Source organism: Cherax quadricarinatus, chromosome 14 (assembly GCF_038502225.1).
Source record: "Cherax quadricarinatus isolate ZL_2023a chromosome 14, ASM3850222v1, whole genome shotgun sequence".
Classification (NCBI taxonomy): Eukaryota; Metazoa; Arthropoda; class Malacostraca; order Decapoda; family Parastacidae; genus Cherax; species Cherax quadricarinatus.
The window spans coordinates 29,802,650-29,830,149 of NC_091305.1; the positions used below are offsets into that span (position 1 = coordinate 29,802,650).

Genomic DNA, 27,500 nt, shown 5'->3' on the forward strand with positions numbered 1-27,500 from the left:
TGAGCTGTCTGAGCCCGTGGTGCTCACGTTTGCTATGATCCGCACCGTCAATGTCACCAATCCCGCCTGCGTCTTCTGGGACTACACCACCAGGTACGTTTTCCTTCTCGAGTCCTCCGAATAGGTTACCTGTGCCACCTGTTTTCTTCACAAGGGGAATTCCTCAAGTGAAATGTGTACTCATTGCACCCTTGTAGTTGTCTTAATACAGTATTCCTCTGAGAGTACTTGGCACTCCTGCCAAGGTCCATAGACTTCTTGGTTCTTACTGGCACCTGTGGTAGTCATTGTCTCCATGTACCCGAGTGCATTACTCAGTAGTTATACACATGCAGAGTTAAAAAAAAGAGGGGGGGGGGGTTCCTGCGCACCACTGCAGGGGAGCGCAGCTTCATAGTCAGCACACGTCCTGTACTGCCATGATGGGACGTGACACCACGGCAACTTACCAACAGGAAACAACAATCACAGCGCGAGCTTTGATACTTGTGACCTGTTTTTGAGTTTTCGCTGCCCGGCCTTTGGGGAGGCTTCGTTTATTTCTTTATATTCTGCCCTAACCACAGTGTATTATTTATTTGGTCATAATTCTTCTCATATCATATTGTAGTGAGTACGGGGGATAATGTAACATTATGCGGGAGTTATGACACTAATTTATTAAAAAATTATAGGAATGTAAATACAAAATATATTGATGAAAAGAACATTCACTGCAGCTCCTACATCAGCCGCCATCAGAGGTCTTCAGCACCCATTTCAGAGGTTGCTTCTCTGAAACATGTCTCACAAGGTACACCTTCCCTCTCTAGTCTGTATATGGCCAAGGCTTGGCCTCTTCCTCCTCCTCCTCCTCCCCCTTCCCCCCAATTTTTCTCCATGGAGGCCAGACTCATTCTGTCTGTTCTCCATCTGACTAGCTCCACTTCCCCCATAATGAAAGAACAATAACTCTCTGCTTCCCTTCATTTCTTCCCTCTTACATTACTCTCAGGTGGATGGGTACAGAGAGACCAACATCACAGCTTCTCTGCGTGTCATTGAGTTCATTCTACACTTCCTTTCGTTTCTCCTACTACCTGGAGTCTACCTGGAGGACATTCCGGGGATCAACGCCCCCGTGTCCCGGCCCTTGACCAGGCCGTCTGGTGGATCAGGACCTGATCAACCAGGCTGTTACTGCTGGCCGCACGTAGTCCAACGTACGAACCACAGCCCTGCTGATCTAATACTGACTTTAGGTATCAGTCCAGCTCCCTGTTGAAGACAACCAGGGATCTATTGGTAATTCCCCTTATGGCTGGTGGGAGGCTGTTGAACAGTCTTGGGCCCCGGACACTAACTGTTTTAGTGTACTAATGGCGCCCCTACTTTTCACTGGGGGTATGTTGCATCGCCTGCCAAGTCTTTTGCTTTCGTAGGGAGCGATTTAAGTGTGCAGATTAGGGTTCAGTCCCTCCAGAATCTTTCAGATGTAGATTATGATATATATTTCTCGCCTGCGCCCCAGTGAGTACAAGTCAAGTGCTTCCAGGCGTTCCCAGTAGTTAAGGTGTTTGATGGAACTTATACGTGCAGTTAAGGTTCTCTGTACATTCTCCAGTAACTTGTATATTAATGTCTAGTTTATTGTCCAGAGATATGGTTTTGTATTTGTCACTTAAGTGTTGGGATGATTTTGCACAATTTTTTGGTATATTCTAGGTAATTTTTGATATTTATCTGTTTGATTAATTCTTCTGCCATTGCTGGATATGGTTTGTATACGAGGATAAATAAGAGAGTTTCTTCTCTAATTGCTGTGACTGGTTTTAACATATATGTACATTATATATTTTGGTTCTTTTTGGGAATTTGCTCTGCCAACTGACTCACGTTATAATCAACCTCTGGCCACCGCCTCTCCGCTGCCATCCTCATAACCTTGAATTTGCTGGGGGTAAATTCTAGTGGACGTAGTGTTGGGGTAGGGGTGCTGGTATTGGAGGCTGGTGGTGGTTGAGGAGGTGTTGGTGTGGTAGGGGTGCTGGTATTGGAGGGTGGTGGTGGTTGAGAAGGTGGTGGTGTGGTAGGGGTGCGGGTATTGGAGGGTGGTGGTGGTTGAGGAGGTGGTGGTGTGGTAGGGGTGCTGGTATTGGAGGCTGGTGGTGGTTGAGGTGTTGGTGTGGTAGGGGTGCTGGTATTGGAGCGTGGTGGTGGTTGAGGAGGTGGTGGTGTGGTAGGGGTGCTGGTATTGGAGCGTGGTGGTGGTTGAGGAGGTGGTGGTGTGGTAGGGGTGCTGGTATTGGAGGCTGGTGGTGGTTGAGGAGTTGTTGGTGTGGTAGGGGTGCTGGTATTGGAGGGTGGTGGTGGTTGAGGAGGTGGTGGTATGGTAGGGGTGCTGGTATTGGAGGCTGGTGGTGGTTGAGGAGGTGGTGGTGTGGTAGGGGTGCTGGTCTTGGAGCGTGGTGGTGGTTGAGGAGGTGGTGGTGTGGTAGGGGTGCTGGTATTGGAGGCTGGTGGTGGTTGAGGAGGTGTTGGTGTGGTAGGGGTGCTGGTATTGGAGCGTGGTGGTGGTTGAGGAGGTGGCGGTGTGGTAGGGGTGCTGGTATTGGAGGCTGGTGGTGGTTGAGGAGGTGGTGGTGTGGTAGGGGTGCTGGTATTGGAGCGTGGTGGTGGTTGAGGAGGTGGTGGTGTGGTAGGGGTGCTGGTATTGAAGGGTGGTGGTGGTTGAGGAGGTGGTGGTGGTGTGGTAGGGGTGCTGGTATTGGAGGCTGGTGGTGGTTGAGGTGGTGTTGGTGTGGTAGGGGTGCTGGTATTGGAGCGTGGTGGTGGTTGAGGAGGTGGCGGTGTGGTAGGGGTGCTGGTATTGGAGGCTGGTGGTGGTTGAGGAGGTGGTGGTGTGGTAGGGGTGCTGGTATTGGAGGCTGGTGGTGGTTGAGGAGGTGGTGGTGTGGTAGGGGTGCTGGTATTGGAGGGTGGTGGTGGTTGAGAAGGTTGTGGTGTGGTAGGGGTGCTGGTATTGGAGGCTGGTGGCGGTTGAGCAGGTGGTGGTGTGGTAGGGGTGCTGGTATTGGAGGCTGGTGGTGGTTGAGGTGGTGGTGTGGTAGGGGTGCTGGTATTGGAGGGTGGTGGTGGTTGAGAAGGTGGTGGTGTGGTAGGGGTGCTGGTATTGGAGGGTGGTGGTGGTTGGGGAGGTGGCGGTGTGGTAAGGGTGCTGGTAATGGAGGCTGGTGGTGGCTGGGGAGGTGATGGTGTGGTAGGGGTGCTGGTATTGGAGGCTGGTGGTGGTTGGGGAGGTGATGGTGTGGTAGGGGTGCTGGTATCGGAGGGTGGTGGTGGTTGGGGAGGTGGCGGTGTGGTAGGGGTGCTGGTATTGGAGGCTGGTGGTGGTTGGGAAGGTGGTGGTGTGGTAGGGGTGCTGGTATTGGAGGCTGCTGGTGATTGGGGAGGTGGTTGTGTGGTAGGGTGCTGGTATTGGAGGCTGGTGGTCGTTGGTGCGGTGGTGGTGTGGTAGGGGCGCTGATATTGGAGGCTGGTGGTGGTTGGGGCGGTGGTGGTTTGGTAGGGGCGCTGATATTGGATGCTGGTGGTGGTTGGGGAGGTGGTAGTGTGGTAGGGGCGCTGATATTGGATGCTGGTGGTGGGGGAGCTGATATTGGATGCTGGTGGTGGTTGGGGAGGTGGTGGTTTGGTAGGGACGCTGATATTGGATGCTGGTGGTGGTTGGTGAGGTGGTGGTATGGTAGGGGTGCTGGTATTGGAAGGTGGGGATGGTTTGGGAGGTGGTGGTATGGTAGGGGTGCTGGTATTGGAGGGTGGTGGTGGTTGGTGAGGTGGTGGTATGGTAGGGGTGCTGGTATTGGAGGGTGGTGGTTTTGGGGAAGGTGGTGGTGTGGTAGGGGTGCTGGTATTGGAGGGTGGTGGTGGTTGGTGAGGTGGTGGTATGGTAGGGGTGCTGGTATTGGAGGGTGGTGGTGGTTGGGAAGGTGGTGGTGTGGTAGGGGTGCTGGTATTGGAGGCTGGTGGTGGTTGGGGAGGTGGTGGTATGGTAGGGGTGCTGATATTGGAGGCTGGTGGTGGTTGGGGTGGTGTTGGTGATGGTGGTGGGGGTTGGGGAGGGGGGTTGGAGGGGGGTTTTAGGGTGGTGGGGGTTGGGGGGGTGGTGGGGAGATGGTGGGGGGTTGGGGGGGTGGTGGGGGGAGGGGTGTGGATTGGGGGGGGGTGGTGGTATTTGGGGGGCTGGGATTGAGGGGGGGGGGGTTGGGAGGTGGTGGGATGGGAGGGGTGGTATTTGGAGGGGGGGGTGGTTTGGGAGGTGGTGGTATGGGGGGGGTGCATTGAGGTGGTGGTGGGTTGGGAAAGGGGGGTGGGGTTTGGGAGGGGTGCGGTTTTTAGGGGGGTGGTGGTTTTGGGGGGGGGGGTGGTGTGGAGGGTGCTGGTATTGGGGGGGGTGGTTGGGGGGGGGAGGTGTGGGAGGGGGGGATTGAGGTGGGGTGGTTGGGGAGGGGTGGGTGGTAGGGGGGTGGTATTGGGGGGGTGGGGGGGTGGTAGGGGTGTAGGAGGGTGGTGGGTGGTTTTGGGGGGGGTGGTGGTGGTAGGGGGGGGTTGAGGTGGTGGTGTGAGGTGGTTTTGGGAGGTTTAGGGGGGTGGTGGGGTGAGGGGGAGGTGGGAAGGTGGTGGTGGGTTGGGGGGTTGATTGGAGGCCGTATTAGGAGGGGTTGGGGAGGGGGGGGGGGGTGTGTATTGGGGGCGTGGTGGTTGGGAGGTGGTGGATTGAGGGGTGCTGGTTTGAGGGTGGTGGTGGTTGGGGGGGGGTGGGGGGAGGGGTGTGTTGGGGGACGGTGGTTGGGATGGGGGGGTTTTGGGGGGGGCTGGTTTTAGGGGGGTGGTTTGGGAGGTGGGGAGGGGTGCTGGATTGGGGGTGGTGGTTTTGGAGGTGGGGGTTTGGAGGGGTGGAATTGGGGGGTGGTGGTGGTGGGGGGGTGGGGGGTAGGGGTGCTATTTGGGGGTGGGGGTTGGGGGGGGTGGGATGGTAGGGGGGCTGGGATTGGGGGGGGTGGGGTTTGGGAGGTGGTGAAGGGGGCGGTTTGGAGGTGGTGGTGTTTGTGGAGGTGGTGGTATTGTAGGGGTGCTTGTATTGGATGAAGGTGGTGGTTGGGTAGGTGGTGGTATGGTAGGGGTGCTGGTATTGGAGGCTGGTGGTGGTTGGGGAGTTGGTGGTATGGTAGGGGTGCTGGTATTGGAGGGTGGTGGTTGTTGGGGAGGTGGTGGTATGGTAGGGGTGCTGGTATTATAGGCTGGTGGTGGTTGGGGAGGTGGTGGTATGGTAGGGGTGCTGGTATTATAGGCTGGTGGTGGTTGGGGAGGTGGTGGTATGGTAGGGGTGCTGGTATTATAGGCTGGTGGTGGTTGGGGAGGTGGTGGTCTGGTAGGCTGGTGGTGGTTGGGGAGGTGGTGGTATGGTAGGGGTGCTGGTATTATAGGCTGGTGGTGGTTAAGGAGGTGGTGGTATGGTAGGGGTGCTGGTATTATAGGCTGGTGGTGGTTGGGGAGGTGGTGGTATGGTAGGCTGGTGGTGGTTGGGGAGGTGGTGGTATTGTAGGGGTGCTGGTATTGGAGGTACTGTGATTATAACACACTGCTCATCCGCTGATGTTATCACTAACACTTTCCTCGACTCTGTGCCCCCCCCCCCTCTCCTCTTTCTCTCCAAGTTGTTACATTTCCTTACATTTCTTTCATTCTCCCTTCATCTCCCTTTCCTTTCCCCCACATTCCTCCATTCATGAGATACCTCCATTATTTCCTTGTCCGCCCTTACTACCTGGAGGTTATTCCGGGGATCAACGCTCCCGCGGCCCGGTCCATGACCAGGCCTCCAGATGGATCAGGGCCTGATCAGCTAGGATGTTACTGCTGGCCGCACGCAGTCCAACGTACGAGCCACAGCCCGGCTGATCCGGCACTGACTTAGGTATCTGTCCAGCTCTCTCTTGAAGGCAGCCAGGGGCTTATTGACAATTCCCCTAATGCTTGATGGGAGGCTGTTGAACAGTTTTGGGCCCCGGACACTTATGGTTTTTTCCCTTAGTGTACCAATGGCGCCCCTACTTTTAATTGGGGGCATTTTGCATCGCCTGCCCAGTCTTTTACTTTCGTAGGGAGTGATTTCTGTGTGCAGATTTGGGACCATTCCTTCCAAGATTTTCCAAGTGTAGATTATGATATATCTCTCCCTCCTGCGTTTCAACGAGTACAAGTCAAGTGCTTCCAAGCGTTCCCAGTAGTTAAGGTGCTTGACAGAGCTTATACGTGCAGTAAAGGATCATTGTACACTCTCTAGATCTGCGATTTCACCTGCTTTGAATGGAGATGTTAATGTACAGCAGTATTCCAGCCTAGAGAGAACAAGTGATTTGAAAAGGATCATCATTGGCTTGGCATCTCTCGTTTTGAAAGTTCTCATTATCCATCCTATCATTTTCTTTGCACGTGCGATTGTGGCACTGTTGTGATCCTTGAAAGTGAGATCCTCAGATATTACTACTCCCAGGTCCCTTACATTATTTTTCCGCTCTATTGTATGGCCGGAGTCAGTAGTATACTCTGTTCTAGTTATAATCTCCTCCAGTTTTCCATAACGGAGTAGTTGGAATTTGTCCTCATTGAACATCATATTGTTTACCGTTGCCCACTGGAAAACTTTGTGTATATCTTCTTGGAGGTTAACCGTGTCCTCAGCAGATGACAGCCTCATGCAGATCCTAGTATCATCCGCAAAGGATGATACGGTGCTGTGGTGTGTATCTCTGTCTATGTCTGATATGAGGATAAGGAATAAGATGGGGGCGAGTACTGTGCCTTGTGGAACAGAGCTCTTCACTAAGGCAGCCTCCGATTTAACTCTGTTGACCACTACTCTTTGTATTCGATTTGTTAGGAAGTTGAAGATCCATCTCCCCACTTTCCCAGTTATTCCTTTAGCACGTATTTTATAGGCTATAACGCCATGATCGCATTTGTCAAATGCTTTTGCAAAGTCTGTGTATATTACATCTGCATTCTGATTTTCTTCCAGTGCATCCAAGGCCATGTCATAGTGATCCAGTAGTTGTGAGAGGCAGGAGCGACCTGCCCTGAACCCATGTTGCCCTGGATTGTGCAGATTTTGGGAATCCAGGTGATTTGCAATCCTGCTTCTTAGCACTCTTTCAAAGATTTTTATGATGTGGGACGTCAGAGCTATTGGTCTATAGTTCTTAGCTAATGCTTTGCTGCCACCTTTATGGAGTGGGGCTATATCCGTTGTTTTAAGTGACTGTGGAATTTCACCCATGTCCAAGCTCCTCCTCCATAGTGTACTTAGGGCACGCGAGAGGGGTTTCTTGCAGTTCTTAATGAAAACAGAGTTCCACGAGTCTGGACCCGGGGCTGAGTGCATAGGCATGTTGTCAATGGCTTTTTCGAAATCTATCGGAGTTAGGGTAATGTCGGAAATCTGGAATACATTTAAGGAGTTTTGAGGCTCATTCATGAAGAAATCATTTGGGTCGTCGATCCTAAGACCGATTAGTGGTCTGATCTTATCTTTAAACCTTTTTTAAATAACACTGCCTTTATTCCAGTCACTCTGTAAAATCTTCCTGATTTCATTACAGTGTGTCCCTCTCTGTGTCTTCAGCACCCCGCTACGGGGTCTCCCTCTCCCCGCTACGGGGTCTCCCTCACCCCGCTACGGGTCTTCAACACCCCGCTACGGGGTCTCCCTCACCCTCATAAAACAGGGAGAGGGCATCATTGTAGAATTTGTTTGTTAAATGGTTCGGATAGTGGCCGGACATACGAGTCAGTGTATCATCTCCCCTTCCCTCACTCTCTCCCCTTCACTCTCTCCCCTTCCCTCACTCTCTCCCCTTCCCCCTCACTCTTCCCTTCCCTCACTCTCTCCCCTTCCCTCACTCTCTCCCCTTCCCTCACTCTCTCCCCTTCCCTCACTCTCTCCCCTTCCCTCACTCTCTCCCCTTCCCTCACTCTCTCCCCTTCCCTCACTCTCTCCCCTTCACTCACTCTCTCCCCTTCACTCACTCTCTCCCCTTCACTCACTCTCTCCCCTTCCCTCACTCTCTCCCCCTCCCTCCCTCCCTCCCTCCCTCTTTTGTGATATTCACTGTTAATGATTTTTTTTTATATGTGATTCAAAGCCGTATAGAGTCGCTGATATTGTTAATAATACCAGAGGTTGTGTGTGTTTATTGAGAGCCGCTATCCAGGTATCGCATAACAATATGTACTCACCGATTTGTTTGCTGGGGTCGAGCCTCGTTTAAACTTCAACGGTTATTAATGATTTCTGGTCTCTGGAGAGCTATCCTAGCAGCTCTTAATTATGTATGAAGCTCTCCTTAGCGACTAATACATCCAGTTTATTCCACTTCCATACTAAACTGAGACTAAAAATACCTCGGGTGACAAATATATCGTAGCATCTCTGTGAACCATCGGTGTTTTTTACTTCCAAGTCTCTCCCACCTCTGGTTCTCATGTCGGATCGACCTGATCTGCTTTTTATTTTTTTAAGCATTTTGTTAGCAATCATGTGTTCCCTAATGAACCTCTCTTCTAGGGTTTTAAGGTTCGAGTCTTTTATAGTCACCTGGTAGTGTGTCTCTCTGGGTTTAGTCTCGTTGTACATCATTGCACTTTTTCAAGCTTCTGAAAATGTTTATTCAGTCGGTGACTCCAAACTGAGGACTCCAAGGAAAACTTAATGTGTACTCACCTCACCTACTTGTACTCAGTTATTTGTAGTTGCCGGGGGGGGGGGCACGGTGTGTGTACGATTTTTTTTTAATGGTTCGTGTTATTATCCAGTCGACAAATAGTTTCCATATTGATGTGATATGTAATATTTTTTTTTATTTTGCAGCAAAGAGATATAATCCAGATTTTGTTTCGGTGACTTTTTTATTTTATGTAGATTTTTTTAGAAGTCGAGGGGGGTGAAAAGGGGACAGAACAACAGTGGGAAATGCGTCTCGATGATGATGATGATGATGATGATGATGATGATGATGATGATGATGATGGTGATGGGTGTCCTATTATTGTGTTTAAGTTCAGCTCTTTAGTCACAAGTTTTGTTCACTCTTTCTCTTGTTTCTTGCCTTTGTTGGTGTGTCGAGACTCAGCTCCTGGCCCCAGCTACCATGGTGTGGAGGCTGAGACACGTCTACCGCTTTACTTAACTACCTATGCTTGTAGGGGTTCTGGCCTTTCTGGTCCTGTCATACCTGTTTTTTAACTGTGAATTTAGTCTCCACTTCCTGTTGGCGCTGCAACCTGTGCCTGTTGCTACTGTTAATAATGTTTTGAGGTGCCGCTGCTACTGTTGTTAATGTTGCTTTGAGTTGCCGTTGTTGTTGCAGTAGCTGCTGCTATGATGGCTAGGGGAACAACTAGCAGTGGTGCGCCTGACAGCAGTAATAAATACCATCGTCACACACCAGAAACCAGACAGGAAAAAATGGGCATAAAAATTGATCTCGCAGGTTAATTATGGCGGAGGTAATTGCCGGAGACTGGTCCCTGGTCGCTAGAGACCGAGGACTGGGGGCTGGTCCCTGGGCGCTAGAGACCGAGGACTGGGGGCTGGTCCCTAGAGACCAGGGACTGGTGGCTGGTCCCTGGTCGCTAGAGACCGGGGACTGGGGGCTGGTCCCTAGAGACCAGGGACTGGGGGCTGGTCCCTGGTCGCTAGAGACTGGGGACTGGTCGATAGAGACCGGGGACTGGGGGCTGGTCCCTGGTCGCAAGAGACTGGGGACTGGTCGCTAGAGACCGGGGACTGGTTCCTGGGGGCCGGGGACTGGCCCCTGGTCGCTAGGGACCGGGGACTGGGGGCTGGTCCCTGGTCGCAAGAGACCGGGGACTGGGGACTGGTCGCTAGAGACCGGGGACTGGCCCCTGGTCGCTAGGGACCGGGGACTGGGGGCTGGTCCCTGGTCGCAAGAGACCGGGGACTGGGGACTGGTCGCTAGAGACCGGGGACTGGTTCCTAGAGACTGGGGACTGGCCCCTGGTCGCTAGGGACTGGGGACTGGTCACTGCCGGAGACTAGTCACTGGTCGCTAGGGACTGGGGACTGGTCACGGGGGTACTGTAGACATGTGGTCTACCTTAATGAGAATATGATTAAGAAAATATGTCAGTATATTTTTCAGGGTAAATATTTAATTATAACTGTACGTTAATTTAAATGTATCTCACTGGCTATATTAATATTAATAGTGACTTGTAGTGGTATAAGCAAGCAGGTAGACTGTGTGTGTGTGTGTGTGTGTGTGTGTGTGTGTGTGTGTGTGTGTGTGTGTGTGTGTGTGTGTGTGTGTGTGTGTGTGTGTGTGTCAGTCACAGAGGCTGGAATATACTGATGTGTTCTTGATATCAACTGACACTTACACCTCAGACTGCCTATCAGGAGTCTGGCTAGAGTTGATTCTGGGGGTCTGGGACCTGATCTCTCGACTGCTGATATGATCGACCGGGCTGTTGGTGTCAGCCGCAAACAGTCCAACTTGTGTGCGACAGCGTGACTGATCAGAAAGTTATCATATTCCCTTTTGAAGACAGCCAGGGGTCTGCTGGTAAGTTCCCTTATGCATGAAGGGAGTGTATTGAAGACTTGTATTTCCTTTACAATTACTGATTTCTTCCTTAGCTGACCTATCGCATTCCTATTTTCATTGGAATTATTTTGCACCGTCTGCCAAGCATCATGTGGAATAATTTCAGCGTGTGGGTTTAGGGCCAGTCCCTTCAGAATTTTCCAGGTGTAAATTATGATAATTCTTAACCTCTGTTGCCAAGAATACAGTTGTAGTTCCTCGAGTGTGTTCACGTTACCCACCTGACCACCCGAGCACTGGTCTCACTGCAAACATTTGAACTCTTCCAGCTTAGGAACATGGGTGTGACTCCAGGCTTTTGCTGCCTATTATGAAACCTGTCCTCTTGAATCACAGAACGGGTGGGACTCGAACCCATGTCAGGTGAGTTCTGGAACTCACGGGCTAGCAGTTTTACTGTAATACAAACGAGTGTAAAATGCGACGACTTACACGGAAATCGGACACCTTGATTCTTCCGTATATAGATTAAATCTACTCCCTGGTTCCAGTTTCTGTTCGTCAAGTATGCTCTTCATCTTTGCACATACTTGTGTTGTAATTGGTTAAACGTGGGTAATTAACCTGATGTAACCTAGGTAGATAAATCCATTTAGATGTGTGTAGTACAAAGCCAACGTTGATCCTGGACAGATTGATGTGTTTTTATAATGGGTCAGATACACGTGGTGTACACATGGTCTGACACGTGGTGTGCATGTGGTGTACACGTGTGCACTGTGACCTCACGTGGTGTACAAAGTAGTTAGAGTACAGGTACAGCAACAGAGGTTCTGCCACTGACAGTGCTGGTGCCATATTCCTCGTCTCATTTGTTTTCTCATGTTTTTATTCTGAAGTTCGAAAGCAATTTAAGCGCCGGAGGAGTTTAAGCAAAAAGTTAATTAAATTCAACCAGCCTAGTGTCCCAGGAGCGGCGTATACAGATTATATTAATCATATTAACGGGGCCAGGGTAATTACTCCGGGCTGAGAGGGAGAGGGGGGGATTTTGAGGTGGTGGTGGAGGAGGAGGAGGGAGAGGGAGAGGGGATGTTATGGTTGTAGTAGGAAGGGGAATGGAGGAGTCTGGCCTTCTGTATAATATTTAACATAAAATGTAAATAAGATTACATTTACCACCGTATCATAGATGGAAATTAAATATTAATGAATTGCTGCCTCTTATCAAACTCAATAAATTAATGTATATATAAATATATATATATATATTATATATATATATATATATATATATATAAATATATATTATATATATATATATATATAATTAATTATATATATATATATATATATATATATATATATATATATATATATATATATATATATATATATATATATATATATATATATATGCCGTAAATCCGAGGGAAAGATTGCAAGACATGAGGAGGTTAATAACATTATCAAGAGGAGCCTCACAACAGCTGGATGCCCAGCAGTAAGGGAGCCACCCCAACTATGCAGATCTGATGGCAGCCAGAAGCGTCCAGATGGTATCACCCTTCAAGCCTGGACAGATGGGAAGCAGGTGGTGTGGGACTATACATGTGCATCTACCTTGGCTGATACCTATCTCCAATACACCAGGGAGGAAGGAGGGGCAGCTGCCAGCTTCAGGGAGCCCCAAAAGTCTAGAAAATATGGTGAACTTGCCCATCATTATATGTTTGTTCCCATAGGCTCAGAGACCCTTGGCTCATGGGGAAAGAGTGCATCTAAATTCCTTAAGGAGCTGGGAAAAAGACTCATCAGGGTAACTAGGGATCCCAGGGCAGCTAGTTTTCTGTTCCAGCGGCTCAGTGCGGCTGTTCAAAGGGGTAATGCCTGCTGTATTTTGGACACACGCCCAAGCTCTGAGGAGCTGGATGAGATTTTCGCCTTATAATCGGTGATACACACGTAAGAACATGTACCTTATATGCCACCTTTATATCAACAATGTATCTCTTAAATCTTCTGTACCATATTATGTAATATATATATATATATATATATATATATATATATATATATATATATATATATATATATATATATATATATATATATATATATATATATATTACAAGTCGGCCGTCTCCTACCGAGGCAGGGTGACCCAAAAAGAAAGAAAATTCCCAAAAAGAAAATACTTTCATCATTCAACACTTTCACGTCACTCACACATAATCACTGTTTTTGCAGAGGTGCTCAGAATACAACAGCTTAGAAGTATATACGTATAAAAATACACAATATATCCCAAACCTCTCCTTTAGAGTGCAGGCATTGTACTTCATATTTCCAGGACTCAAGTCCGGCTATATAAAAATAACCGGTTTCCCTGAATCCCTTCACTAAATATTACCTTGCTCACACTCCAACAGATCGTCAGGTCCCAAATACCATTCGTCTCCATTCACTCCTATCGAACACGCTCATGCACGCCTGCTGGAAGTCCAAGCCCCTCGCCCACAAAACCTCCCATACCCCTTCTTCCAACCTTTGCGAGGACGACCCCTACCCCACCTTCCTTCCCCCACAGATTTATACGCTCTCCACGTCATTCTACTTTGATCCAGTCTCTCTAATGACCAAACCACCTCAACAAACCCTCTTCAGCCCTCTGACTAATACTTTAAACTCCACACCTTCTCCTAATTTGCACACTCCGAATTTTCTGCATAATATTTACACCACACATTGCCCTTAGACAGGACATCTCCACTGCCTTCAACCACCTCCTCGCTGCTGCATTCACAACCCAAGCTTCACACCCATATAAGAGTGTTGGTACTACTATACTTTCATACATTCCCTTCTTTGCCTCCATAGATAACGTTTTTTGTCTCCACATATACCTCAACGCACCACTCACCTTTTTTTCCCTCATCAATTCTATGATTAACCTCATCCTTCATAAATCCATCCACCGACACGTCAACTCCCAAGTATCTGAAAACATTCACTTCTTCCATACTCCTCCTCCCCAATTTGATATCCAATTTTTATTTATCTAAATCATTTGATACCCTCATCACCTTATTCTTTTCTGTGTTCACTTTCAACTTTCTACCTTTACACACATTCCCAAACTCATCCACTAACCTTTGGAATTTTTCTTTAGAATCTCCCATAAGCACAGTATCATCAGCAAAAAGCAACTGTGTCAATTCCCATTTTGTATTTAATTCCCCATAATTTAATCCCACCCCTCTCCCGAACACCCTAGCATTTACTTCTTTTACAACCCCATCTATAAATATATTAACCATGGTGATATTACACATCCCTGTCTAAGACCTACTTTTACTGGGAAGTAATCTCCCTCTCTTCTACACACCCTAACTTGAGCCTCACTGTCCTCATAAAAATTCTTTACAGCATTTAGTAACTTACCACCTATTCCATATACTTGCAACATCTGCCACATTGCTCCCCTATCCACTCTATCATATGCCTTTTCTAAATCCATAAATGCAATAAAAACTTCCCTACCTTTATCTAAATACTGTTCACATATATGCTTCAATGTAAACACTTGATCTACACATCCCCTACTCACTCTGAAACCTCCTTGCTCATCTGCAATCCTACATTCTGTCTTACCTCTAATTCTTTTAATTATAACCCTATCGTACACTTTTCCTGGTATACTCAGTAAACTTATTCCTCTATAATTTTTACAATCTCTTTTGTCCCCTTTCCCTTTATATAAAGGGACTATACATGCTCTCTGCCAATCCCTTGGTACCTTTCCCTCTTTCATACATTTATTAAACAAAAGTACCAACCACTCCAACACTATATCCTCCCCTGCTTTTAACATTTCTGTCATGATCCCATCAGTTCCAGCTGCTTTACCTCCTTTCATTCTGCGTAATGCCTCACGTACCTCCCCCACACTCACATCCTGCTCTTCTTCACTCCTAAAAGATGGTATACTTCCCTGGCCAGTGCATGAAATTACCGCTTCCCTTTCTTCGTCGACATTTAAAAGTTCCTCAAAATATTCTCGCCATCTACCAAAAACCTCCATCTCCCCATCTACTAACTCCCCTACTCTGTTTTTAACTGACAGATCCAATAGCTCTCTACGCTTTCTTAACTTGTTTAACTCCAAAATTTTTCCTTATTTTCATTAAAATTTCTTGAAGTTGCCTCTCCCACTCTATCATCTGCTCCCCTTTTGCACTCTCTCACCACTCTCTTCACCTTTCTTTTACTCTCCATATACTCTACTCTTCTTATAACACTTCTGGTTTGTAAAAACCTCTCATAAGCTAACTTTTTCTCTTTTATCACACCCTTTACTTCATCATTCCACCAATCACTCCTCTTTCCTCCTGCACCCACCCTCTTATAACCACAAACTCCTGCCCCACATTCTAATACTGTATTTTTAAAACTATTCCAACCCTCTTCAACCCCCCCACTACTCATACTTGCACCGGCCCACCTTTCTGCCAATAGTTGATATATATATATATATATATATATATATATATATATATATATATATATATATATATATATATATATATATATATATATATATATATATATATATTATGTCGTGCCGAATATGTAAAACTGGTTAATTAGCAAGAACTCATTTAAAATTAAGTCCTTTCTAAAATTTTCTCTTATACGTTTAAAGATATATTTTTTTCAATTAATGTTAATGTATAAATTTTTAATTTTGCATCAAAAGAATCGTAGAAAACTTACCTAACCTTATTATAACAAGAACAATTTATTTTAGCCTAACCCAACTAAATATATTTTAGATTTGTTTACAATAATTTAATACTAAACAACAACAGTGAAATATATTTTTTTCGTTAGGTTCAGAATGATTTTGGTGAAATTATTGCATACACAAATTTTCGTTTGTCCTATATGGCAAGATGAACGTTGCTATTTAAGCCAAGATCGCAAGTTCAGCCTATTCGGCACGACATATATATATATATATATATATATATATATATATATATATATATATATATATTCATAAATTAACTTACACCCATTAAAGTGGTCTTGCAGTGTGTATTACGAGCTTCTGATGGCTGTAACACAAGGTTAAAAATATAGTGCTGCCAGGAGTAGAAAGGCGAAAATCCCTGTGTTTGTGTACACTGAGCTTCTCCAACCACCCAGGTGGGTGGGCACAACTGCAGGTGGAAAGTTTTTTATTATCACTACCTGTCAGGAGCCTCATAGTGGTGCTGGGGTGTGGTGATGAGTGTGGTTGTGCAGGTGGGTGGGGCTCTGGTGATGAGTGTGGCTGTACAGGTGGGTGTGATGATGAGTGTGGCTGTGCAGGTGGGTGTGGTGGTGAGTGTGGCTGTGCAGATGGCTGTGATGAGTGTGACTGTGCAGGTGGGTGTGGTGATGAGTGTGACTGTGCAGGTGGGTGTAGTGATGAGTGTGGTTGTGCAGGTGGGTGGGGCTCTGGTGATGAGTGGGGCTCTGGTGATGAGTGTGGCTGTGCAGGTGGGTGTGGTGATGAGTGTGACTGTGCAGGTGGGTGTGGTGATGAGTGTGACTGTGCAGGTGGGTGTAGTGATGAGTGTGACTGTGCAGGTGGGTGTAGTGATGAGTGTGGCTCTGGTGATGAGTGTGACTGTGCAGGTGGGTGTAGTGATGAGTGTGGCGGTGCAGGTGGGTGTGGTGATGAGTGTGGCTCTGGTGATGAGTGTGGCGGTGCAGGTGGGTGTAGTGATGAGTGTGGCTCTGGTGATGAGTGTGACTGTGCAGGTGGGTGTAGTGATGAGTGTGGCGGTGCAGGTGGGTGTGGTGATGAGTGTGGCTCTGGTGATGAGTGTGGCTGTGCAGGTGGCTGTGGTGAGTGTGGCGGTGCAGGTGGGTGTAATGATGTGTGGCGGTGCAGGTGGGTGTGGTTGTGATGAATGCTGTGATGTAGTGGTGGGTGTGGTTGTGATGTAGAGGGAACATTTTTCATTATAAAGTATAGGCCCGGGAGCGTGAACAGCTGAACAGTTTAAGTCAGTGATGAACGCCTGTTTGGTGGTACTTCCGTTTATAATGTACAATATGACACTTCTCTCCTTCCACTGCTCTTTCTCCGCAGCATTGAGTTCTTAATTCTTTTACAGCACCTTCACAGGTGCTGCTATCAATCCTAACTCCACTGATTTTTTTTCTTTTTACAAGTCTACTCTGACTTTTTTCAGGTGTTGTGTTGGTGTAGTTTATTTCCTTAACATCTGTAGTACTTTCAGAATTTTCTTTTTCTTTCCTCCTCTTGCTGCGTGTGGCATTCAGATGGTGGTGTTGCCTATGTGCGAAACCTAAACCGCCCTCAGCTTTTGTGCCTCGTTACTGAAAATTGGCATTTAGCTGTCAGGGGTTAAACGAGGATAAGGACCTCACAAGGTTAGGGGTCAGACTAGGTCAGGCGGGGTCACATGTGATATCTCTTGTTTCCTGTGATGTCCTGTCGTTGTCTGATGTCCCAGTTGGACTTCCACTTTTAATTGTGTTTTTTAGTTCAAAATACGAAGTGGGTTGTCGCTGGAAAATACAAAATAAAAGGGTCACAGTAAATTCGGTGTTGTGGAATCTGCAAAAGGCTTCCCAAATGCGGCCATTAGTAAGCAGGGTGGGCGTTGGCAGCGTTTTAAAAGTGTCCACTAAAAGTAACAAGCTGACAGCGGATGTCATAGGACCACGGAGCCTTTGTCTGCTCGCCCTGTGTTATTGTGATCCAGCGTGGATCATTGTGGAAGGTTCCAGGGTAGTGGAACCTTGCTCAACCCGTCATGGGTAGTTAACTCAGTACTGGTTGATGGATGACGCTCACTCCTCAACTATTACACATTTTAGCGACGTTTGGCAAACTTTTAGTTTCTATATTATTATCATTATATTTATGAAGAAGCGATAAATTTGTAGGGGTCACGCAACTCCAGGAAAGTGAGAGGCAGTAAGGTTTGATCCAAGGAAATGGGAGGTAGTTTTTGTTAGTGGTTTCATTTAGTTTAGTGTTAGTAATGACAGCTGAAAGCAGCATGTTAATCTCTCATATTTTACACCTCAACAACGAGGGAGGAGCCGGAGGATCGAGCCTCCAGTTATGTTTTTTTTTTTAGCTGTCCGTATCCTTTTAAAAATGTAAGAGTTTCACTTTTTTTTCTTTTTTTAGTTCTGGTTCACTCCTCCTCTTTTGTATATACACTCTTATCTCTTCCCTCTCTCCCTCGTATTCTTTTATCACTTACGTGGTTTTGCTTTTCTTTTTTACCTGGTCATTTCTCTCCTCTTCCTTCCCCCTCTTTCCGTCATGTGTGTGATACTGTTCATCGAATTCTTTCTACTGTTCCAGGATTTGCTATACTCTTCCATTTTAGATGTTTTACGTTTGAATCATCAAGCAACAGGATATTCGGAGCCATCTGTAAGCCAGAATTTGCGTTAAGTCCGTTGACTTGATGTCTGGAATGTCTATATTGAGATGTTGACAATAAGAGTCTGTTCAGGAATGAATAATCACTGGTGGAATGATGTCTTTGAGAAAGGTAGAGCCAACGTGAGGTTGATGATGGATGCTCGTCGTGTAACATAATAGCTGTCTTCTGGCTGTCCGCTAAACTTGCCAAGTGAAGGACCTTGAGAACGTGGGGTGTGTTGAACTTAAGACTACCTGTATCTCTGATGTTGAAGGATTTGCTGAAATGACATGTCCAGCCAAGAATGGTCGAGACTGAGTCACTTCTTAACAGTGCTCTACCTTGTGTAGAAGTCTGAGATGAGTGGCAGGTCATCCAAGAGAGTGGTGCATACTCAGGGTGAGAGAGAGGAACTTGTGCCTCGTACAGTTTTGCAGACACTGCACTCGAGCATGTATGAGACGCTCGTAAACACTGTGAGGGTCGTGGCTGCCTGGCTTGCAAGGCTCGACGTTTGGCTCTTCATAGTCTGTGCAGTCACATTTCATCCCAGGATATTCACTTCGTCGCTCTGTAATTCTCATACCAATTCCAATAGTAATGTGTTAGCAAGAGGTTGTCATCTATCTCTCTCTCTCCCTCCCTCCCTCCCTCTCTCCGTCCCCTTCACTATTCTCCATCGTAATCCCCCTCACTTCTGCTGACTTTTTTATCCCTGGATAAACGAGGTTAACTTGTCACGTACAGCAGCAGCAGCAGAGACGCGGGTTTCCTCCTCCACACATTTTAATGATGCAATTGACTGACTGGTCCCTCCATCACCCAGTATTATTACTACATTCATGGGGAGAGCGCTATAAACGTACGGGATGTACAGCGCCTGGGGGTAATGGGAGGCAGTCAAGCTCGATCCAAGGAAGAAGTCAGAGCCAATTCCTTGGATCAAGAGCCCCTCACCAGCGGTGAGGAACCTCCCTTGAGGGTCTGTTACCCAGTACACAGGCCATATTCCCGTGAACGTAATTTCGCTTTCGTGCGTGCTCACCTATTTATAGTTTCAGGGGTCGAGTCATAGCTCCTGGCCCTTCCTCTTAATAATAACATCTTTATTTCTACAAGTACATATACAAGGTATACAGGCCTAGCTGACATCAATGACATACTACTATATAGAAAGCCACTTGTTATGCAGAGCATTTCGGGGAAATTTGGTCAGTTTTGTTCCAGGATGCGACCCACACCAGTCGACTAACACCCAGGTACCCATTTTATACTGATAGGTGAACAGGGACAACATATGTCTTATGGAAACACGCCCAGTGGCCTGGTGGCTAAAGCTCCCGCTTCACACACGGATGGCCCGGGTTCGACTCCCGGCGAGTGGAAACATTTCAACCTGTTTCCTTACACCTAGCAGAAAATAGGTACCTGGGTGTTAGTCGACTGGTGTGGGTCGCATCCTGGGGGACAAGATTGAGGACCACAATGGAAATAAGACAGACAGTCCTCGATGACGCACTGACTTTCTTGGGTTATCCTGGGTGGCTAACCCTCCGGGGTTAAAAATCCGAACGAAATCTTATCTTATCCAGCCGCACCAGAGATTCGATCTCCGGACCTCAGTGTGTGAGCTGAGTGACCTAGCGATATAGCTACGGGACACTAAGTTCATTCTCTCCTTGCTCCAAGAGCTTTATCGTACCTCTTCTTAAAGCTGTATATGGATCCAGTCCCCAGTACATCACTCTCCTGATTGTTCCACTTCCCGACAACTGTGTGTGTGTGTGTGTGTGTGTGTGTGTGTGTGTGTGTGTGTGTGTGCGTGTGTGTGTGTGTGCGTGTGTGTGTGTGCGTGTGCGTGTGCGTGCGTGGTCGTGCGTGTGCGCGCACATATGCGTTGGTTTTATAGTGTAATTAAAGTGTAATATATGGATCATAAGCGTCTTCTCCACGTTTAGAGCGACGTTGTAACACACAGAGAGCAGCATGCTCCTTGGTCAGGTAGTTAGGTTCTGCTAAAACTGGTTTCATTTACATTAACCGAACCTAACCTAAAACAACGTGCATAGAGAAATAGGATATTATACAGACAGTAGAATAAAAGTGATAAGTCTTGGAAGGCCAGACTGACGGAACTATCAGCTCTTGTAATTACGTTAGCGATATATTATCTCTAATGTGAACCCCCAGTATGAAGTTAACGTGTGTGTGTTTGTGTGTTAATCTCAACACTCTTACGCTGAATAAATGTTTACTGACACCCGAGACTCGTCCAGGTTTACAATGTCCTGGTCTCCTTGTTTCGGATCTTCCCTTATGATAGAAGGTAAAATCTTCCACTATTTGGGCCGAAAAATGGGATACTGTGCTGACTTTTTAAGACACTAGGCTCCTCAACCCAAGCATGTAGGGTGAACAGTAAAGGAAGGAAAGAAGGAAGAAAGAAAAAGGGAATGAGAGAGGAAGAGGTATGAAACTGGTTTGAACGCATTGAGATGTCTGGTGGCGGATAATGATGTTAAGTCGCCTTTGATATTTCTTGCTGAGCTGTGTCTTTCCTTGCGCCACATCTAACGACACTCTCAAGGATCTTGTTGTTAAACTATTACTAACTTTTGCTTTGGTCCTCTTGAGTCTTCTGCGTCAGTTGTGACCTCTAAAGAATCACTATTTGTATTCTGTTGTCGTGAGACTTTCAGGCTTCGTTCTCCTCACCAACACTAAGTAATGTCCAGACACAAGGAAAAATATTCTTTTGTAAAGATTTCTTCTGATGTACTCATTAGAGGTCTTCGTAGTGAGCTTTTCCCAAAATGTTGGTGTGGACGAACAAGCAATACTGGCGGTGGTGGCGATGTATCCTTGCAGCTCCTGTTTGAAGACATATTAATATGCGTTCCAATAACCCGTTCCAGCAGGTTACCCCAATAACTTGTTCCAGTAGCCCATATCGGTAGCCCGTTCCAGTAGCCCATCACAGTATACTTACTGCACCAGGGTTATACAGCGCTGCTGTTGATTTCAGATAACAGGTTTTTAATATGTGCTGGTTTATTTACTTATATTTAGTAAGTTTTAACATGGTTAAGTTTGTTAAGTTGGTATAATTATTTTGTACAAAAGTATGTTAATTAACTTGAATATATTGAACAGTCCATATTATTATTATTATTATTATTATTTATAGGCAGCGTTAAGTCCTTAGGGCTCATACAGCTCCTGGAGAATTTAAAGCAGACAGATTCAGTTTAGTTCTCTGGATTAAGAGCCCCGCATCTAGGCACGTTCAGAGGTATGTGTCATATTTAAAGGTATATGACACAATTAGAGGAATGGAACACATTCGGAGGTAGGTGACACATTCAGTGATAACGTTATGTGAATAAAATACGCTTCACCTCACTTTTTTTTTGTATATTAAGGAAGGTTGTATTATCTTTTCCATTTTGACTTGATAAAGCTCTAGTAAGTGAAACATGACTTGATAAAGCTCTAGTCCGTGAAACATGACATGATAAAGCTCTAGTCGGTGAAGCATAACACGATAAAGCTCTAGTCGGTGAAACATGAAACGTCGTCACAATAAAGCCTGTACTCTGGGTATATATATTCTCTTCACAATCCTGTGCTGTATAGCCCTTGTGGCTTAGCGCTTCTTTTTGATTATAATAATAATTCACAATCCTGTGGGCATCTTACCCTTGTATCCATACAAACTTGCGTTGGCCTGGATATTATAATAATATTCATGGGAAGGATAAATCCGCAGGGATAATATGGCTCCCGGGAGGGAGTTGAGCTTAATCCAAGAGGAAGGCAGCTCCAATTCTTTTGATGTAGAGCGTTGCAGCGGCATCAAGGCAGCCTCCCTTGAAACGGGGTTGACCTGGGTAGCTGGCGCGGGAGAGCTGCAGGAACATCAGTAACTGTCTGCTCCTGGCGTTCAACCAGTTCTCACATTCCTAAGTTTTATATATATATTTATATATATATATATATATATATATATATATATATATATATATATATATATATATATATATATATATATATATATATATATATATATATATATGTCGTGCCGAATATGTAAAACTGGTCAGTTAGCAAGAACTCATTTAAAATTAAATCCTTTCGAAAATTTTCTCTTATACTTTTAAAGATATATTTTTTTCATTAATGTTAATGTAAAAATTTTTAATTTTGCACAATGTAAAAATTTTTAATTTTGCACCAAAAGAATCTTAGAAAATTTACCTAACCTTATTATAACAAGAACAATTTATTTTAGCCTAACCCAACTAAATATATTTTAGATTTGTTTACAATAATTTAATACTAAACAAACAGTGAAATATATTTTTTTTCGTTAGGTTCAGAATGATTTTGGCGAAGTTATTGCATACACAAATTTTCGCTTGTCTTATATGGCAAGATGAGCGTTGCTATTTGAGCCAAGATCTCAAGTTCTGCCTATTCGGCATGACATATATATATATATATATCTATATATATATATATATATATATATATATATATATATATATATATATGTATATAATGTATATATTTATATATATATATGTATATATTTATATATATATATATATATATATATAAATATATATATATATATAAAATGTATATATATATATATTATATTGAAATTCCTATTTATATAAGACAAAATGTAACATGCTGTTTTTGCAGGCATGTATAACATGATTTCAACCTCATAATTGCATCGTTGGTTTGCTACAAATTATATTCAAGTTACAGTGCTAGTCACAGCATTTTGCCGGGTGAGCGCCCCGGCATAATACCGTGACGAAAATCAAAGGCGTACCATACGGGGGTCTTTTTTCGTCAGCGCATTATGCCGGGTAGCAGCCGATAGCATGACGTCACGGCCTGCCGCCACACTCCCCAGTGACTCAGTGCTCACGTGGCTGCCGTGGTGAGAGAATGTGTTGAACTTTTATCTCTCATCCACTTCATCTTTTGTCTGATGTTCCCTTTGGTTTTGGGACTATGCATGTTTGATTATGGGTAAAAGGAAGTCTTTAACATGAAACTATAGCTCAAATCATGGGGCTTCAAAAGCTGGGCACCAGACGAAAGAAATAGTGAAGAATGTTGGTGTGTGTAAGCGTTCAGTGAGGAACTGGGTGGAGCGTTTCAAGGCTGGTGGCGGTGTAGAGTTACCGTCTGCCAACCCTCCGCCTGGCCCCTCGAAGAAGACATCTGTTCATATCTTAACTGTGTTAAAAAAACAGTTAGATAGTACACCTAAAATAACTGCTAGAGAACTGAAAGAAGAGAACCCACATCTTCTCTCAGAGGTGTCTGTAAGAACTGTTAACAGACGTGTGAAAGAACTGGGCTACAGTAGCCACCTCCTGGTTAAGAAACCAATCCTCTCCAAGCCACAGAAGATACATAAGGCTGGATTATGCAAAGAAATATCTTTACTGAAATCCTCAACAGTGATCTGAAGTACTGTGGAGTGATGAAGCAACCTTCACCGTCACCTGTAACCGTGGAGGATATGTGTATCGGCCCAGAGGTAGTGACCCACTGGACCCACACTACACCTGTTGGACCACCAAACACCCAGACTCGCTCATGGTTTGGGGATGTTTCAGTGCTCAGAGTGTTGAACTCATTGTGCTTCCCAAAAACCAGTATAATTACCTGGAGTTATTGTGTGACAATTTACCTGAGGCATTTGACAAGTGTGGGGCTACGGTTTTTATGCAGGACGGTGCACTGTGTCATTCTGCCAAATCTGTAGTTCAGTGGCTTAAGGACTGTGCAGTGAGGTTCTTTAATGACTGGCCAGGCAATTCCTCAGACCCAAACCCTATTGAGAACCTTTGGTCAGTAGTAAAACGAAGTTTACTGGGCAAGGATATCAGTTCCATCCCGCAGCTGGAGGCTGCTCTACGTGAGGCATGGAATATACCTCCCCAAACCCTCAAGAATTTGTGTGAGAGTCTTCCTACATGACTGAGGGACGTAAGCGTAAAGGAACTAGACTGTTATATTTTTACTTATTTCGTATATGTATGTTGAGATCACTACTTAGAATAAATAACTTATGTGAGGATGGATTGTGGTGCTTCAAGAACGTTAATTAATTCAATGAAGTGGCTAGTACAGTACAGTAGTCAGGTTAAGGGGCACTTCAGTGAGTATAGGTGTCCCTAAAGTGAATGTCCTGGTGCCCCCTTGCCTCTCCCACTGTTATTTATCTGTTTCTTACCCCCCCCCCCCCATGATCGTCCTGCTGGTGAAACAACACGTCATCGAGAAGTATGAAGACAAAGACAAGTTACAGAACATGCTGTTATTGAACCAACGTTTCGCTGTGTAGACTTGATGAAACTTTATAGAACACTACAAAGTGCGAAACGTCCCAATAAAAACTTTTTCACTAACTTGTGACTTTGTCTTCATACTTGTTCGTCATTAGGGCGGTTAATGTTTAATTCAATAGGTAAATAAGTATTGCTTATCAGGGCCCATCTACTATAAAAGATTCGTTAAAGTTTATTGTTAGTTTTTTATGTTTATTATATATTACATGCTTGTCAATAAAGTTGATTATGTTTAAAGTCTACTAGAGTATGGTTGCTCCTGCAGCCTCCGTGTGCTGTCCACAAAGCTAATAATGTTTGAACATATAGATGGTGTAACTGAAGCTTTATACTTAAAATGACTATTAATAGTTAAAGAATTAGCTAAGATAAATTTGGGAATAACTCATTTGTAGCAGTTTTAAAAATTGTTTCGCAACTACTATAGCTTAAATGTCCAGAATGTCTGTTAGCCGACATTCCAGAGCATTGTAAGGGGCATGTTTACAAGTAATCTTTTAATACGGGATGGCCGAGTGGACAGTTCTTTCTAATCAGCTGATACACCATCGGTTCCAGGCCCCTAAAAATATTTAAAACTGTTACAAGGGGTAAATAGTGTGTGTGTGTGTGTGTGTGTGTGTGTGTGTGTGTGTGTGTGTGTGTGTGTGTGTGTGTGTACTCACCTAGTTGAGGTTGCGGGGGTCGAGTCCGAGCTCCTGGCCCTGTGTGTGTGTGTGTGTGTGTGTGTGTGTGTGTGTGTGTGTGTGTGTGTGTGTGTGTGTGTGTGTGCGTGCGTACCCGCGTGTGTGCGTGTGTGTGTGCGCGTGTTTGTGCGCGCGTGTTTGTGTGTATATATATATATACACACATACACACACAAAAGATATAATGGAAAGAGAATTTGTATGACATCTCAGAGCCTACATCACAAATACATCATCAGCTCCCCGACATTAGGCAGTGTACCCAGAAAGCTGCAGGCATTTACCCTCTGGATCACAAAGGAATCTCTGAAAGAGAAAGGTTTCCGTGATGAGTTTTTCGCCTCTTTAAGGAATTACAGGGCATACTTACCCCATGCTCCGAGCGTCTCCGGTCCTACTGGGACGAAGTTAGAGCATGGTGCCAGCCTTCGGTATTTATCTTCTGGGACTCTCTGAAACTGACAACACCATCCCCTTCAGCTTCAGGGTATTATAAGGTGTCGGCCAACATAGACGCATAAGTGTACTAGTTCCATGCACTCTGCTTACCATCCTTTTATATATATATATATATATATATATATATATATATATATATATATATATATATATATATATTATATATATATATATATATATATATATAATGTCGTGCCGAATAGGTAAAACTGGTCAATTAGCATGAACTCGTGTACAATTAAGTCCTTTCTAAAATTTTCTCTTATACATTTAAAGATATATTTTTTCATTTATGTTAATGTAAAAGTTAATAATTTTGTACCAAAGGAACCTTAGAAAACTTACCTAACCTTATTATAACAAGCACAATTTAGTTTAGCCTAATCCAGCTAAATATATTTTAGATAAGTTTACAATAATGTAATAAACACAATGAAATATTTTTTTTTTTCGTTAGGTTCAGAATAATTTTTACGAAATTATTGTATACAAAAATTTCTGCTTGCCTTATTCGGCAAGAAGAGCTGGCTGCCTTGGACCAAAACGTCTAGTGTTAGCTGGGCACCAAGGTATTGACCAGTGTATATATGGTATGGTGGTCGAGCACTGCCTACCTTGTTCCAAGGTGCATAGGTTAGAATCTCCTTCGACCTGAGATTAGTGCTTGTGAATATGTATATATTATTGTAACCACGAACGAGTGGTTTTGATCAATAACAACAATGTGCTAGCCAAGGATTCTAACCCATGTTGTACTGGCCTGCTATTGTAAACGAGAACCACATGATGTTTTAACCCACAGGGATTAGGTGGTCCTGTGGGTTAAGGGGTCATGTGGTTCTCGCTCACATTGGCGGGCCAGTACAACATGGGTTCGAATCCTTGGCTAGTGCGGTGTTGTTCATACATACATACATATATATATATATATATATATATATATATATATATATATATATATATATATATATATATAAACCAAGTGTTTACAATGAAACATATAGGTGAAAAGTATTTAAAGATAAAGAGGGGTTTTTTTTTGTTGCATTTATGGATTTGGAAAGGGCATATGATAGGGTGGATAGGGCGAGGGCAGCGTGGCAGATGTTTCAAATGTATGGAATAGGTGAAAGCAGTGAAGAGGTTTTACAAGGATACTAAGACTCAGGTTAGAGTATGTAGGAGGGAAGATTATTTCCCAGTAAAAGTAGGCCTTAAACAGGGATGCGCAGTGTCACCGCGGTTATTCAATATACGTATTTATAGATGGGTTGTCAGAGGAGTGAATGCTTTGGTATTGGCAAGAGGTGCGAGATTAAAAGATGAAGAATCTGACATAAAGTGGGAGTTGTCACAGTTGCTTTTTGCTGATGGCACTGTGCTTTTGGGTGATTCTGAAGAGAATTTACAGAGGTTGGTGGACGAGTTTGTTAGGGTATGTTAGAGAAGGAAATTAAAAGTGAACATAGGAAAGAGTAAGGTGATGATAGAAAAAAATAGGTAATGAAAGATTGGATATCAGATTGTAGGGAGAAGAATGGAGTAAGTGAAAGTATTCAGCTATTTAGGAGTGGACTTGTCATCAGATGGGTCTATGAAAGACGAAGTAAATCATAGAATTGATGAGGGGGGGGGGAAAGGTGAGTGGTACACTGAGGAGTCTGTGGAGACAAAGAATGTTATCCATAGAAGCAAAGAGGAGAATCTTTGAGAGTATAGTTATACCAATGCTCTTACATGTGTGTGAAGCATGGTTAGTTAATGTTGCAGCAAGGCAAAGACTGGAGGCATTGGAGACGTCATGTCTGAGGGTAATATGCAGTGTGAATAAAATGCAGAGAATCCATAGTTTAGAAATTAGGAGGAGGTATAGGGTTGCTAAAAGTATTAATGAGAGGGCTGAGG

General features: G+C 44.9%; 1 protein-coding gene across 4 annotated transcripts in view; it reads left to right on the top strand.

Moving 5' to 3' along the window:
- The window catches only part of LOC128698575 (adhesion G protein-coupled receptor L3-like), a 186,742-nt gene that overhangs the window by 23,408 nt on the left and 135,834 nt on the right, over positions 1-27,500 (top strand). For all 4 annotated transcript variants that reach the window (XM_070084942.1, XM_070084940.1, XM_070084941.1 and 1 more), the window contains exon 4: positions 1-93. This exon is cut by the window's left edge and continues 68 nt beyond it. In XM_070084942.1, the coding sequence (XP_069941043.1) occupies positions 1-93 (93 nt within the window). The remainder of the gene's footprint in view (positions 94-27,500) is intronic.